General features: G+C 37.4%; 1 protein-coding gene across 5 annotated transcripts in view; it reads right to left on the minus strand.

Moving 5' to 3' along the window:
• LOC126106515 (fasciclin-2) overlaps window positions 1–15,683 on the minus strand; it is a 905,782-nt gene that overhangs the window by 61,591 nt on the left and 828,508 nt on the right. For all 5 annotated transcript variants that reach the window (XM_049912842.1, XM_049912841.1, XM_049912840.1 and 2 more), the window contains exon 14: window positions 13,671–13,688. In XM_049912842.1, coding sequence (XP_049768799.1) covers window positions 13,671–13,688 — 18 coding nt within the window. The remainder of the gene's footprint in view (window positions 1–13,670; window positions 13,689–15,683) is intronic.

The raw sequence follows: 15,683 nt of genomic DNA on the forward strand, positions 1-15,683 counted from the left end.
CTCTTGTGGACCATGTGTAAGCATTATCCCTACATCTTCAAACCGATTGCCCTGGGCAGCAAGAGCAAGGTCATCAGCATATATGGAACTTTTGCATCCTTGAAGCTGTGGTTGATCATTAGTGTACATATTAAATAAAACAGGTGACAATACAGTTCCTTGAGGAAAACTGTTCTTTTGAGTTCTCCATTGATTGTGTTTTCCTTGGAAGTCCACGAAAAAACGTCGATTCTGAAGGAGTGTTGCAATTATCCTCGTCAGCGTGTAGTCGTTAGTCAGATTGTAGATTTTGTGCAGTAACACTCTGTGGTTTACAGTGTCAAAGGCCGCCGAAAGGTCAACACAAGCTACCCCTGTTATCTTTCTCTGCTCAAAGCCATCTCTATGAACTGAGAAAGATAAAGGATTTGTGAGGTGCAGTTGTTGCCTGGTCTGAAGCCAGCTTGCTGCGAGATAAGAAGTGGATCAGCTACCGCAGTTAAGCAGTGAAGAATCATTCCCTCTAGGATCTTATAGAGTTGGCAAAGGAGAGATATTGGCTTGTATTTTTTCGGATCCGTTGGTGACTTTCCTGGTTTTAGTATCGCAATCACGCGTGCCTTGCACCATAATTTCAGGATTTTGAAAAAAGCCAGAGAGTGGTTATACAGGTTTAAGAGCCAGTCTTTGGTTGCGTTGCCAAAATTTTTAATTTGCTCTACACAAATGTCGTCTAATCCTGCTGCCTTGCCATTTTTGAATTTGAGTGGCTTCCTCTAATTCACCTAGGTTAACTGTTTCCTCCATAAGTTTAATCCATCTTTCTCTACTACGCAGTCCCAGAAGTGTGTGCTTGTTTAGAAGTAGGCTGTCTACTTGAAGCCTGCAACATATTACATCATCTCCTTGCCACAGCACAGGTTAGCAACTGGCATTCTGAAGCTGTTTTCCAAGCTGGAGTTGGACTGTCGCAATGAAATTCCCAAACTCTCCTCTGAAGGAGTCGTGAGGGTGTTGCTATAATTGACACTCTGCCTTGTGAGTGAACAAAGTAGAGCAAACAGAAGAAGGTTCTCAGAACACTGCTGCAATTTATTGCTGGAAAGAACCGAATATTACGCAATACTATAATGTAAAAGTGTAATCTACAGCCTGATGGCAAGCAGATTTTTATGAATAGGCAGGCACTGTCAAAACAGTTCCAATGCAACATTATGGTCCAGGATAGCAATTGATATGGTAAACGCATTAATCTGTTCTGTCACTCACAAAATGTTGCCAAAAGATACGATAGACTTAACTATGCAACATATGATGAGAAACTTCATAGAAGTATACTGAAGTGCTAAAGAAACTGGCATAGGCACGTTTATTCAAATACAGAGATATGTAAACAGGCAGAATACAGTGCTGCGGTTGGCAATGTCTATATAAGACAACAAGTGTCTGGCGCAGTAGTTAGATCGGTTACTTCTGCTACAATGGCAGGTGATCAAGATTTAAGTGAGTTTGAGTACGGTTTTATAGTCTGTTCACAAGCAATGAGACACAGCATCTCCAAGGTAGCAATGAAGTGGGGATTTTCCCATATGACCATTTCATGAGTGTACTTTGAATATCAGGAATCCAGTAAAACCAAATATCCGACATCACTGCAGCCAGAAAAAGATCCTGCAAGAACGGTATCAATGACAACAGAAGAGAATTTCCAATAACACGAAAGTGCAACCCTTCCGCAAGTTGCTGCAGATTTCAATGCTGAGCCATCAACAAGTGTTAGCATGTGAATCATTCAATGAAACAACTGCATGACACAAAGCTTTATGCCTCATATGGGCTCGTCAGCGCCGACATTGGACTGTTGTTGACTGGAAACATGCCTGGTTGGACAGGTCTCATTTCAAATTGTACAGGTATGGAGACAGCCTCATGAATCCATGGACCCTGCTTGTCAGCAGCAGACTGTTCAAGATGGTGGAGGCTCTCTAATGGTGTGGGGCTGGAGTGATATGGGACCCCTGGTACGTCTAGACATGACTGACAGGTGACACGTACATAAGCATTCTCACTGATTAGCTACATCCATTCATGCCCGTTGTGCATTCTGATGGACTTGGGCAGCAGGAGAATGCGTCACCCCACACATCCAGAACTGCTACAGAGTGGCTCCAGGAACACACTTCTGAGTTTAAACACACTCCCCAGACATTAACATTATTGTGCATATCTGGAATGCCTTGCAACGTGCTCTTCAGAAGAGATCTCCACCCCCTCGTATTCTTATCGATTTATGGACAGCCCTGCAGGATTCATGGTGTCAATTCCCTCCAGCACTACTTCAGACGTTAGTCGAGTCCACACCACGTTGTGCTGTAGCTCGTGGGCGCCCTACACTATATTAGGCTGCTGTACCAGTGTCTTTGGCTCTTCAGCATATGCTGTTTGTTGTTCAGCAGTGGAACGTCTGCTGAACATAAAACCTAATCTCTGAGCCCAACAAACATGATAATCATATTTGCACCACGAATTTCATGTTATAGCGACCCACATAAAAAGAGAAAAAAAGACAGAAATGAAGAATGAAAATAAGAACACAGAATGTGCAACAGGGGAAAAAAGGGAAGTTAAATTTTTCCTTAACTTAAATAAGACACAATTATCTTATGGACACATCTAAAGAAATCATAGTCCATTATTACACAAACACAAAAAGTAACAGATTGCACATTCCAGAGCATAATCAATCACCAAAATGCTTCCATCCTTCTTTTGCATACAAAAAGCCTTATACATACACTTCAAATCATTAAAAACTGATAAAAGCTTGACAAATTCAAATGCAGCATGCAAAATATCTACAAGCACACAGAACATTTTGCTATCTCAGAGAATGTAGAGAGGAAGTTAGCTAGATTCCACAGTCCACTAATTCTACATAGGCTCAAAGGCCCTAGACAATAATTACCTAGGCTGGCAGGAACTTCTGATGCCTCCGCTGCACATAAGTAAATACCTCTAAAACGGACCACCTAGGAGGAACTTCCCATCAAATGGGAGACTCCAACATAAGAGTTGGTGCAGCTTCAGATGGCTACAGCTACAATAAACACATCACAATATTTTCCTTTCTGTATGTGTCTTTCATTTTTGTACAAGATTTGTTGTGTGTTGGTGGCACCTTTTACGTGACCCTTGTATTTAATTTGGATAATATTTTTTGTTTTGTTTTTTTTATTATTGAGAATTAAAATTCAGTCTTAACTGGCCATTCAGCATGACCAGTGTGAATTTAGGGTGGAACAGTTTTTCATAATAAACGCACTTTTGTCACTATGCTATTATAGAATGCTTACTAAACACAACAGCAGTGAGATGAAATATTTTGCAGAGGCTTTAGTTTTTTCTGTTTCACTCTCCAAAAATGTACTGAGCAGCAAAAATGGAAGTTGTTTATTCAGCAAATTTCAAACTGGTTGCCCAAAGACGGCTTACAAGTACTGACAAATACTGGAGGTCATTTATTGTAACTGGGACACATTAATTGTTTCAAAAACAAAACAAAATGCCATTGTAAAGTTTCATATACTCTGTATTTTTAAAATCATTTATGTACAATTATTTCATTATTTTTAGAACAGTCTTTTCTGTTGAATATGTTGACTATTCCAAACAAATATCCAGCTTTGATACACTTAATATAATACACTTTATTAACCGCTATTATAATATCTCATTTATTAAATCTGTACGTGTGTATATAGCAACTTTTCTGAGTTATTTATACCTCTATCAAGTGTGGAACACTGCCCGCATTGCACGGGCCTTAACAGGATGATCCAGTTGGCACATTTAAGAGCGCACACTCAACACGTGTGCAACACTTCACAATATACAACAATACGAGAGCACAGCGACTAGGGCTCCTCCAAATTTCTGTCAGTTTGCAACGGATTCTGTGCACCAACTTTTACAGTTATAATATTTAGTCAAATAATGAGGGAAATTTCGCTGAGAATTAACGTGGGAAGAAACGAAAACTTTGAACAAAAATCTGGAGAAGCCCAGTGCAACTACATTTCTCAAGTATCACAAATTTTACATTTCTGTTGACAAATACTTAAAATGATTATTGTCTTCTACTACATGGGACCATTCTTTAAATTTTTTTTTCTCCATTCAATAACGGGTTTGCATAACACAGAGAGAAAGAAAATGAAAGCGAGGGAACTGACTGAAGACTGGAGTCCACCCAAAAATGTGAGGGTGCCCAAACCCCTAGAATCAGAGCACAGCAAAACACATGCCGAGGACTTTAGTTATTTGTAACAGCAAATTAAATTTTATGGGGGCCCTGAGCCACAGTGTTAAAAGAGCTTGCGTATATTGGGACCAAGATAGGAAGGAAAAATTCTTCTCAGAATGTGAAAATATGTACAAACTGAAACAAAACCTGGTGGGAAAAATAGGTATTAATGCCAACTAATTGTAAGAACACTGCTTGGTTAGAGACAGTTGACTATACAAGATAAATTCCTAAAACAATGTTACAGATATGGCAGGATGCTGTGAAAGTTAATTTTGAAGGGACTTGAGTAACATTCACTTTTTCTGATCACAATTATCATCAACTGAAGTTAATCTGTTACCTGTGTATCTAGTACAGGACCTAGCAAACAAATAAATGGCTAGTTACTATTAAGACACTCTCTCTTTTCTGCTACCTACTGCAACCAAAACGTGCATATAAAACATTGGGTTATTACATTTCTCGACATGCAGACATTGGTGACATGCTACAGTCGTATGAGTGCTGTTCGTGCTGTGGATTACTACTTTCATATTTACTGATGAAGCTGTCCGTGAGGCTAAGAAATCAGTACCAGGCACTTAAATGTCAGAAAAATGGACTTTACTGTCTGCATTTACAGTAAAAGAACATATACCCTCACAAGAGACTTGTTAGGGGTGTTCAAACAAAGAAGAAATGTGCATCATGTACCGTATTAGGCAACGGAGTTGCTTTATACCTATTAAATTACCAACATTAAAATGGACATCCATGAAAAAGTTCCTTCCCACATAGCTTGCTTTAATACTGAAGCACACATGTTACTGCAAAAAGCAGTATTTACCTTTCGAATTATCTCCATGGCTCTGTTCAAAATTTGTTCATTCAAAACACATACAAAGAGAAGAAAACCAGATATTATGATTGATATAAACCCACAGATTAATTTATTACTTCTTTAGTGTCATCCCTTCATTCTTCACTACGGAGCAATCCCGTAATACAATGTAATTTTTGGTACAATGACTATCTACCTCACACTCTTCCCACTGCTCAATATGCAATTTGTTTGTATAATAGACTGACAAGGGAACAAAGTGAATACTGCTGCTGATGAAGCATACAGCATCAATGACAGAATAAATTTCTTTTATTTCTGTCCATGATCACAAAATTGTTAAGTCCTTAAACTACTGGTTTCGGGTGGCAAGAACCCTCTTCAGCTCTGCAACAAAATATGGGGAAAAATACAAAATCAACTGCAGCCCCATATAGATCATACTTTAAATATGTGCAATAATGCTAAGCCGAGTTTCTGTTTATTTTTTGATGACACCGCTGTGGCTTCACTATATTAGGACATCTTACAAAACAGGTATGCCTTGTCACATTTTAGGCACATTTTTTCACATGTATGTCAGTATACTTGCCATGATGGCCTATTTTATTGTTTTGAGATGTAGATAGTGTATTAGTTGTATTTATGTTTTCGCCCATATTTTGCTGTAGATCTGGTCATCGCTGACTGAAATTGGCAGTCTCAGGACCTAACAATTTGGTGATTGTAGACGGAAATGAAAGAAATTTATTCTACACTTTCTGGATCACTGCGCTAATCACAACCAAGCCGTAGCTTGTGAAACATCAATAATGAAACTGACATGCCGAATCATTGTGTAAACAATTGTTCCTTTGAAACTGTTCAGTGCATTTAGTCACTGGTGAAGTAAGCAGAGATGTGTTTTAACAGTTAAAAAATTAATATGATACTCTTTTTAAACAAAAAAAAATATTTTAAAAGGATATAGAAAATGGCCAATTACTATTTGGTTGAGCAAATTCTGTAATCACGGTGGAGATTATAAGAGTCAGATTGTCATTGAGAATATTGAAAAAAGGAAAACTGCAGATATTAATTAATTTCAGAATTTTATGTAAAGTTATACAATGAGAGATGAACAAATCAGTTTTATTTTCCTATAGGACATAGAAAGGTAATATTACTTGTTCATCTCCACGATCATGTAGGCAATTCACGACACTGTGATGCGAGGAACAAATATTACAAATATTGCAGAATGCTTCAAAAACTGGCAAGAATGGCAGTATTAACATGTCTCAAGCGACTGAATAAATACAAAGTGCTTCACATTTAACTTGTCCTTTACTATAATGATGCTTTTACTCTGACATTCCCTGCAATTTATCACATTACATACATCACATACCCCTGAACATTAGTAATGTGTAACATGACACTAAATTCCTCACAATGTAACTGCAGAAACTAGTTAATAACAGCTTCCTGATTTTTATTAAAATGAACCTGCTCAATTACCACCTCGAATTATCAAATAAATGAGAAGGTAACAGTTTCAAAACTATTTTTTTTCTTTTTCAGTGGACATAAGATCCAAACTATTTGCTGTTCACACTGTAAGTGTGAATATCATAGCCTCCAAATGTTTCAAACACTCAACAGTGACTCAACTTGGTTTAGAAGACCTTTACATATATTATCTGTTGGTTGCTACTGATAAGATATTTCTTCAGTATAATATTATTTTTGCTCAAAGTACATTATGCAACAGCTATTTAAGTGTTTATGATTCTACTTGTTTGCCCACTTATGAGCTACATATATTTCTAGAAACCTCTAGACTCGAGTCCTAGATGACAGAAAACACTGCCCAGACTTTAATTATTTGAGAACCTTCTTTTATACTCTACAATTTTACCATCAAAAGAGAGAAAATACAAATTTACACATTTCAAATGCACACTCCGCCAAGTTCTTGACTATTTTTCGGTCGTCTAAATAGGGTTTCAGAGCCTTCCTTTACATTTTGGCGTATAATATCTTGGGTCACATAGACATAAGTTTAACCATCCTTTAGCCAAACATCATATACAACTAAATAAATATTCTAGAGCTAGCACTTCTCACTAATGCAGAGTGTCTTTTTAGCCCAGTTACTCAGAGAGCTGATCGACATATGAAAAATGCAGAATAATGCAACATAAAGAAGGAATAAAAACCGTATACCCATTATTGGTTCCTATTATAAAACTCTCAATCAACATTAAGGAAACAAATGAGAAAACACATGATCTTCTGATTACAATGCAGAAGGCAACTAGCATTTGAAACATTTGGAGACTGTGGTATGATAAACTATGAAATTGTCAACCACAAGCGTACATATTCTACAATTGCACTGACAAACTGTTTTTGGTCACAATTTAAGTGCAAATGTAGGTTCAGCAAGAACTGCAGCGAAATTCGACAGCATGCCCGCGTTCAAAGAGAAAACTATTTACAAATGACACAAAGTGCAAGCCATTTTGACAGACGTCTACTGTCAGCACACTTCACAAAGCGGGCTACGGAGCGAAATGCAGAGACCAGCTATTGGATAGTCATCACAGAGGCAGTTATAAGGCAGCTGTCACTCTTAAAAGTATCTGTACAATACCAAAAACATTAGTCGAGACAGCTTCTGGAGGTGACATATGATGAGAGGACAGACGGGCTCTACAAGCTGCTCCTCAGAAGAACTTAACTGAGCAGCGCACTTCCACCGTAAAACGTCTCAAAGAGTACACAGAATGCGGGAACATGAAAGTCACAGCACATATGTAACCTTTGTAAAAGTACTACATAACATATAGAAATCAAGAAGTGAAGGAAAAATTTTCACTACACAGCACCATAACTCCTGCACATAACATTCATGTTATTGAAAGACACTGTAAGATCCAAGTGAGAAAATTTCTGTTATGTTAGCAGTATGAGTAGCATGCATGTGCGTAACATCTCTCCCTCCCTCTCTCTCTCTCTCTCTCTCTCTCTCTCTCTCTCTCTCTCCACACACACACACACACACACACACACACACACACACACACAGAGAGAGAGAGAGAGAGAGAGAGAGAGAGAGAAAGTGCATATTCTGTTTGAGTGCCATTACTGCACATCAAAACACACAGTATGGAATAAAGGTTTTACACAAAATGCTTGTCATACATTAGGGTACACTGCCAAAAGAAGCCCACAGACACAAATCACCCATGCAGCAAAAGTAGCCTTATTTCACCCTGTGGTGGGGGGCCTCTGTCCCACAGCGAATGGGCCAGCATATCTCAAACTAGTTGCTGTAGCAGGCTAAATGTTACAGTATTCAAATCCAGCACAGGTCCAAATTGCTACTTACTACGACTACAGATGAGATGGGAAGTAACTATGATGCAAAACATATTAGGAAATATGCAAACCAAAATCCAGTAATGTCTACTCACCAGTGCCCAACAAGCAACCAGAAGATACAGTATTCCTAACGGTTTTGGTGATTCTGTAAACTTTTGTAATCATCTGCTTGTGCTTTACATACATCTCTTAAAATGTTAGCTGCTATAACTTTTTTAAAATGGGAACGAAGAAATTTTGCACCAACAAAAACGGATTCATCCGTACAGAATGATGAGTTTGCTAGCTTAGTCTTCTAATACCAAAAAGAAACTACATAAGACACACAAATTAATAATTTTCAAGAAAATAAACAAAAAAATACAAGTAAATTATTGATTTTTAGAGACGTAATATTATCATAGACACATTATACAATTATTGCTGGATGTACATTCCATCTGAATTTTCACATAGAACATATGATCACAAATCACTTTTTATTTGTTTATGTTTTTATCCATTTTGATTTCACAGACATTTTCTTGCTTTTACCTTAAATGAAATTGAGAACAGAAGTACTTACACTGGAAAATCTACATATGGATAAACAAAATCAAAAGAGCAATAACAGAGCAATTGAATTATGACAAAAATATAAATTACTAAATGCAACAGAGAATATTGATTAAAAATTATTTACGAATAAACAGATATTAATAAATGCAAACCAGAGGAGTGACATTCTTAATATTTACAACTAGTGATTCATAAATATATCATACTTTTTGCAGATTCAAAAAATAATATTCTATATGGAAGAACATAGTTTCCATTCCAAACACAACTTTGCAACATGGACAATAACTTTAGTATGGAATGATGCCTTCAGCTTCTCTGAAGCAATTTTCATAACTCCCTTCACATCACAAACAATGCCATCTGACTAGAACGATGGATCTTTTTCTGGACTCAAATGTGATTTCACGAGATTCTGAAGAACGTGTCAGAGACCGTGACACATTAGTACACTACCAGCTAATTCAGATATGCAACATGAGACACCGTAACAATAAAAATAAGACAACAGTGTGTGTTATATCAGTATCGCCACTGTGACTCCTGCACACTGTAGCAAAATTGCAATCCTCTGTATTTACAACTGGACACTACTCACACAGTCACTCCGAAACCTGACAAACAGCATTTGTGGTGGAAGACTCACATGGCAGAGAACTCGCCTCCTATATGATTGCTCTCTGCACCCCATGAATAAGCTACAGCTCCCATTCTGAGCCAATACAGCTTTTGTGACAAACATTGTGAAATGGCAGTGCTAGCATTAATTTCAAATTGTATTTTTAAAAGTATCACTTGCATCATATGTATATCATTTTCTTGCTGATAATGATAATAATAATTTCTACATCCCAGTTACCATACCAACCTAGTTTACATTTATATATACATATAAATACTGTACAACTGTTGCAGTATCCTAACTCAGCTATGGGGAAAAATGATAATGACATTGATATCTTACATGTGCAAATGGAAATGTTAAAATCAAGAGAAACCAGTAACAACTAACACCAGTGCAGAAGCCCACAGGGTCCAAGCGACTCATTTTCTTCCTTGTACATCTAGTTCATGTTTCATACTTCATTATGCAGGGTGCCTTACAGATGGTGAACTCCATTAACGCTTCATAAATTGTAGAATACATTGAAATGAGGTGTTTTTACAAATGATATGACACAAAGAAGAAAGTATTTGCCATACAGTTAATACCTGCAACTTCAGAACAGGTGTGCACATTTGTGTGTGTGTGTGTGTGTGTGTGTGTGTGTGTGTGTGTGTGTGTGTGTGTGTTTGTCTGTCTGTGTCTGTGTGTGTGAATTTTCGTGCTTCTACTAAAGAAAGAGCAAGAGATCATAAGCTAGCATAAACACACTTTTCTGTTGCATATATCTAAGCACCACACACTTATCAGCTGTTGGTGAGTGATTGCCTCTCCTTCATTTTATGTTGTATACCTGTAACTTCCTTATTTAGCAAGATACTGAGGTAAGCTTGATCTTTTTTTATTTTTAAAAAAGAAAATAATGTACTTTTCTAACTACATTTTCAAAAAGCTTAGAAGACTGCAAGATTGCCATAACACGCTAACACAAAAATAAAAAAGATGGAGACAGCCAAGAAATATGGTACCTATGAGAGTGACATAGACCCGAGAGAGCACATAAATAAAATGACCTGAGCCACACTTCGCTGTCAAACTCTGACTTAACATTTAATGCATTTCCAGGACATTCTGTCAAAAAAGTTTGTGACAACCACCGTCAAGTGACATACAACTGTACCTCCATCAAGAAGATATTTAATGTCATTATAAAAGGAAATTTCTCCCATTAACAAAGCCGAGTTTACCTCAATATATTGATAGTAAAAAATTGCTAATATTAACCATATGGCACAATTCCTGCCTCTTCCCGTACTATCATTTGCCAAAACCACAGTTTCAATATTTTGAAATACCAAAAAAACATCACAGATGTACATATTACACAGTAAACCTGGTGTCCACTTAAATCTCAAATAATCTTCATTATTCTGTATATGACAACATATCTTGTGAGAATTAAAATGAATCTGCAAATTATGTTAAGGCAGTTGCTCCTTCTAATTGAAACTCTACAATATGAAAGCACTCAATAGCATACAGCTTTGCATAAGCAAGAAAGTAAGAAATTATTAAACATTTAATCAGTGAAGCTACAAAGCCACCTTCTGAGACATACCAGAATCTAAATCTCAATAGAGAAAATAGCAATACTGGTAATTTTCAATCTCATTAAATGTATTATTAAAGAATCAGTAGGTGAGAGAAACATGTAAATAAGCTGACATGTTCTAATTTGACTGTGGCTCTCTTATCTTAGATACAAAAAAGAAGTTTCATCATTACCTGTTAGTATGTGTGCAAGAATGACAATAGTTGATGAATACAAGTCAAACACACAGTACTGCTAAAACTACAAGGAGATAAAAAAATACAGCTATGTGATACTCCAGTGCCGCCAAGCATTGCAGAATGTGATGACACACACACATGTACATGAAACTGAAAAATTTCTTTTCAAGAAAATTACCTGGATAAGTGGGGCCGGGAGGAAGCATGGAAGCAAACACTATGTGAAAGACAAGGAGAACTTATGGGGAAGCATGGTGAACGTGCACTTAACTATAAGGTATTTGTTGTGTCATGCATGTGCAGATTCTAAAAAAGAGCAGATGACAACTACGGAGGTCACAGCTTGGGAAACTATGGTATCTTCTGGTCAAGTGATAACAAGCAGTGTTTGCCACATAATATGCAAATTCAAAGTGTGCCTGAACGGCATTTCTTTTTCAAAATGTTGACATAACAGGACACAGGCCTACAGTCTTCTGATACATCTGTCACACACATATTATCACTCCCACACAAGGTTACTAATTCCCAAGGCAGAATGCTCAGGAATCAGTATGCACAGAGACTCCTGTGAGCTTCTGACTGGCCCAACACAAATCTCAAGTGTCTTCTCTCGGCACTGGTTCTGCCCGCTCCCATCCCACAACAGGCACACATCTTTTGAGTCATATGGTGAGATGTGGCAGCAGATCACATCTTTTCCTCACCCCTTTCACAATAACTGCACACCACTGAGACAATTAGACTGTGATTAAATATGCCTCCGTGAACTGACAATTTTTCTTATTTATACATTAACTTTCTCTAAATACTGGATTGGTCTGTTGTATGAGAAACACACCTTTGCCAATGGACTGGAACATGGAATCCTACCTTAATATTTCCTGAATATGTGACCTTCATGCCACTATTAGAGAGTAAGATGTGGTGCTGCTTTGGAGAAAGAAATATTCCTACAAAACTGGGATATATTTTCACAGAGCACTGCATCAATCTTTCAAAACTTTGCCAGGTAATTCATCCTTATTTTTTGACTCTATAACTGTACCTCAATCATTCATTCATTTCATTACAGCCCATTAATATGATCTCTGGAAGAACAAGACATTTTCTGGACAAGTATGACATTGTTTTGGAACGGAATAGATATAATTTCCTACAATTTTATTTGTTATTGGAGATTCCTATAAACAGACCTATTAAAAATGAGAATCTCATACGATGCTTTACTATAGTGCCCTAAAGTAATTAGCTAGCACATCTTACATACATAGAGGCATGTGCTTCATAGAAATCTTTCATGATGTGTGTGTACTGAACTGGTTCCTTCAGTTTACTATATCGGTGTCTCAGCTCAGTAAACAGTCCCAGTTTATTGTCGACATACACTGCCACTGAGATTCACGTAAAGTAAACTGAAGCGGGAGGACACACTCAAATTCTCACTGGTGCTCAGTTCCCGAGGGAAATAACGGACATATTTTTAAAAGTTCATGCCACCAGCAATGTAATCTAATGAGTAAAATCAAGAAAAATATCGCAAATATATAATGTAACACATAAATTATGTGCATAATAAATTCCCAATCACTAGCAGATTACAAGAGTAATACTCAAGTAATCCAATACTGGGAAATACTGCAAGTAATAGAAATAAAACTAACTAGCTTCAACACAAGTTCTCTAAAATTAACAATAAAAACTTCAACGAAACCAAATCTGTGGTGAAAATACTCAAATCAGACAGTTTTAGTAAATGGTCTACTTTTCTTAGCCCACTGGCCTTCGAACAGATCTATAATAGAGGGGGAGGGGAAATAAGAAACGAAAAGACGGAATTAGTTAGAAAATACACACTCAGTGCCCAGAGATTTCTGTACTGCAAGTATAGTAGTCCAAAACTGAATAGTAAGACTATCGGAACAAAAATTTTCGCTCATCAAGCACTTTCCTAAGAATCGCCGAAAACCTGACACGCTCAAAAATGATCCCAGCGACAAATTTTAATTGACCCGACTATCCCGTAACGAGATCTCCACTGATCCCCATTTCGGAGGACGAGGAGAAAGTAAACAAGAGGACGTTGAAAATTCCCCCCTCCCACCCCCCCACCTATCGAGTTCTAAGATCTTAGCATAGCCGGATATGAGTTAGGGAAATCGTTAACAGGGACAGGACTACAGGTGGCAGGAGGTGGAGATGGGGGCGAGCGGGGGCCGCAGACGACTGTCCGGCCTGAGTACCTGGCATCTGGCTCGGATCTGCAACAGAAAAGTTCAGGGAGTGGCATGAGCAAACAGGAGATACTTATTGCTAAGTATGCACATCCTATTCAATTCATATCATCTGGGAACACAGGTCAACATTATTTTTATTACAAAGAATGTTAACAGTGTGCTTTGCCAAGTCGTGGGAGCTGAATTTAAAAATGATATCACTTTTTGGCTACCAGGCTCAGTTCTCTTATGAGACGCAACCCTCTAACTGTCGAAACCCTCGAAAACACTTAGTTATTCTCCTGTGACGCAACTTAAATATTTTTCAGATTTAATTGCTAAAGAATAATCAAAATATATACTGGGAATTACACAACATGGCCCTCAGGTCAAATTTCTACCTCAAGAAATGATAACGAGTTTATTACGGAGACTCTCGGCAACAATTTCAGTGTAAATAAGTGGTACTTGTTCAGAGATGCAGCAAAGTTGGTCCAAAAATAGTAATTCTCACGGAACAAATCTGGATCTGTTCTGATTCCTCATGCAGCTAATCAGAAGGAAAAATGAGAACCTTAAAACTGCTACAAACTTGTAAATGCAAGTAGCAAGTGTGTAGAGATGTCAAGATATCACAATTTTTCTCAGCTCAGTTTACAAAGCACTGCCACTTTCAATGCAAGTGGAACAGCAGACAGAAAGAAATACTATTAATTTAAGAAAATGAGCTGCTCTTGTTGACCCCAAAAATGTGTGTCTCAACACAAACTTTGTGAAAGCCACAGACAAACCTACAAATGAACCAGTAAACCAAAATGAAGGGAGGAGTATTTGCGAGACTGCAAATTAAGGAATTAATGAGTCATGAACATTTTGTTGATTTGCTGATTGGTGTTAAAATTGGCAAGGCTATCTTTCATGTGGCTGGAACAACTTTTTAGGAAACCACAGGGCAGAGAACTATTATAAATATTGTACAAGAACTACAGAGATCATACCACATTACAGGATGTAATTTGTCACTTTAAACTACATTTCTCGAATGATCACAGGGATATCTTCCCAGATAACTTTGGTGGTATTAGTGATAAACATGGGGAACAGTTTCACCATGACATGTCCCAAATTGAGAATCTTCATCAAGGCAAATGGAGTACCGCAATGTTGTCGGATTACTGGCTTTCCAAGTATCACAAGAAATTTGGAAGGAAATATTATTGTGTAATTCTTTACTTTTCTTTATTCTTATTTTATTCATTTCCTTGATTCGTTTATGTACTGATAGATTTTTTTGTTGTTTTCATTTGGAAGTCTTGTTGTTTGCCAGAGACATATAATACATATGCTGCTGTAGTAATTTACAAAAACATCATTATGAAAATTGAGGCTGATACACAAATTCTGAAATTAGACCTGGATTGAGGACTGATCTGAAGTGGTTGGTGGAAGAAAGTGGTAACCCACAAGACCATATTTTGAGTTGCTGTATATTACATGTTTGACTGAATTCAAACAGAAGACCATAGTACACAGTATGGCAAAAAATTATATAGTAATTGTAATCTTTCTAGCAGTAAATATTGGAAAAGTTGTTGCTAGCATGCGGTGCACTCAATAATACAACAGATAGTGTGACCAAACTAATCTTTATTAAATTGAGAGTTAGCACTGTCTTCTGCTGACCCCTTCAATTATCTTGCAGAAGCACCTCATATTGTTCTCATAAATGAAAAAACATTTTGTGACTGTTGACCAGTGTACTTAAAATTGCCCCAAAAGGAAAAGTAAATTGTGAAGATCATAGAATGACATCACAGCTCTCCAGTGTTTGCCTTCAGGAGATGAAATTCTAAGCACTGTTGGAAAACACATATACTTAGCCTTCTAAAGTGTAAGTTCATTGCTCAGGGAGGAGGGAGCAATAGGGTGGGAAGTAAAGGCATCCCAACCAGACTGCAGGTTGAGATGGGCCACATGCTGTATAGACAGAGGGACACAGAGATCACAGCAGGTGGGTGCGTCTCAACCTGTGCTCTTTAC

The sequence above is a fragment of the Schistocerca cancellata genome, chromosome 10 (genome assembly GCF_023864275.1).
Source record: "Schistocerca cancellata isolate TAMUIC-IGC-003103 chromosome 10, iqSchCanc2.1, whole genome shotgun sequence".
Taxonomy (NCBI): Eukaryota; Metazoa; Arthropoda; class Insecta; order Orthoptera; family Acrididae; genus Schistocerca; species Schistocerca cancellata.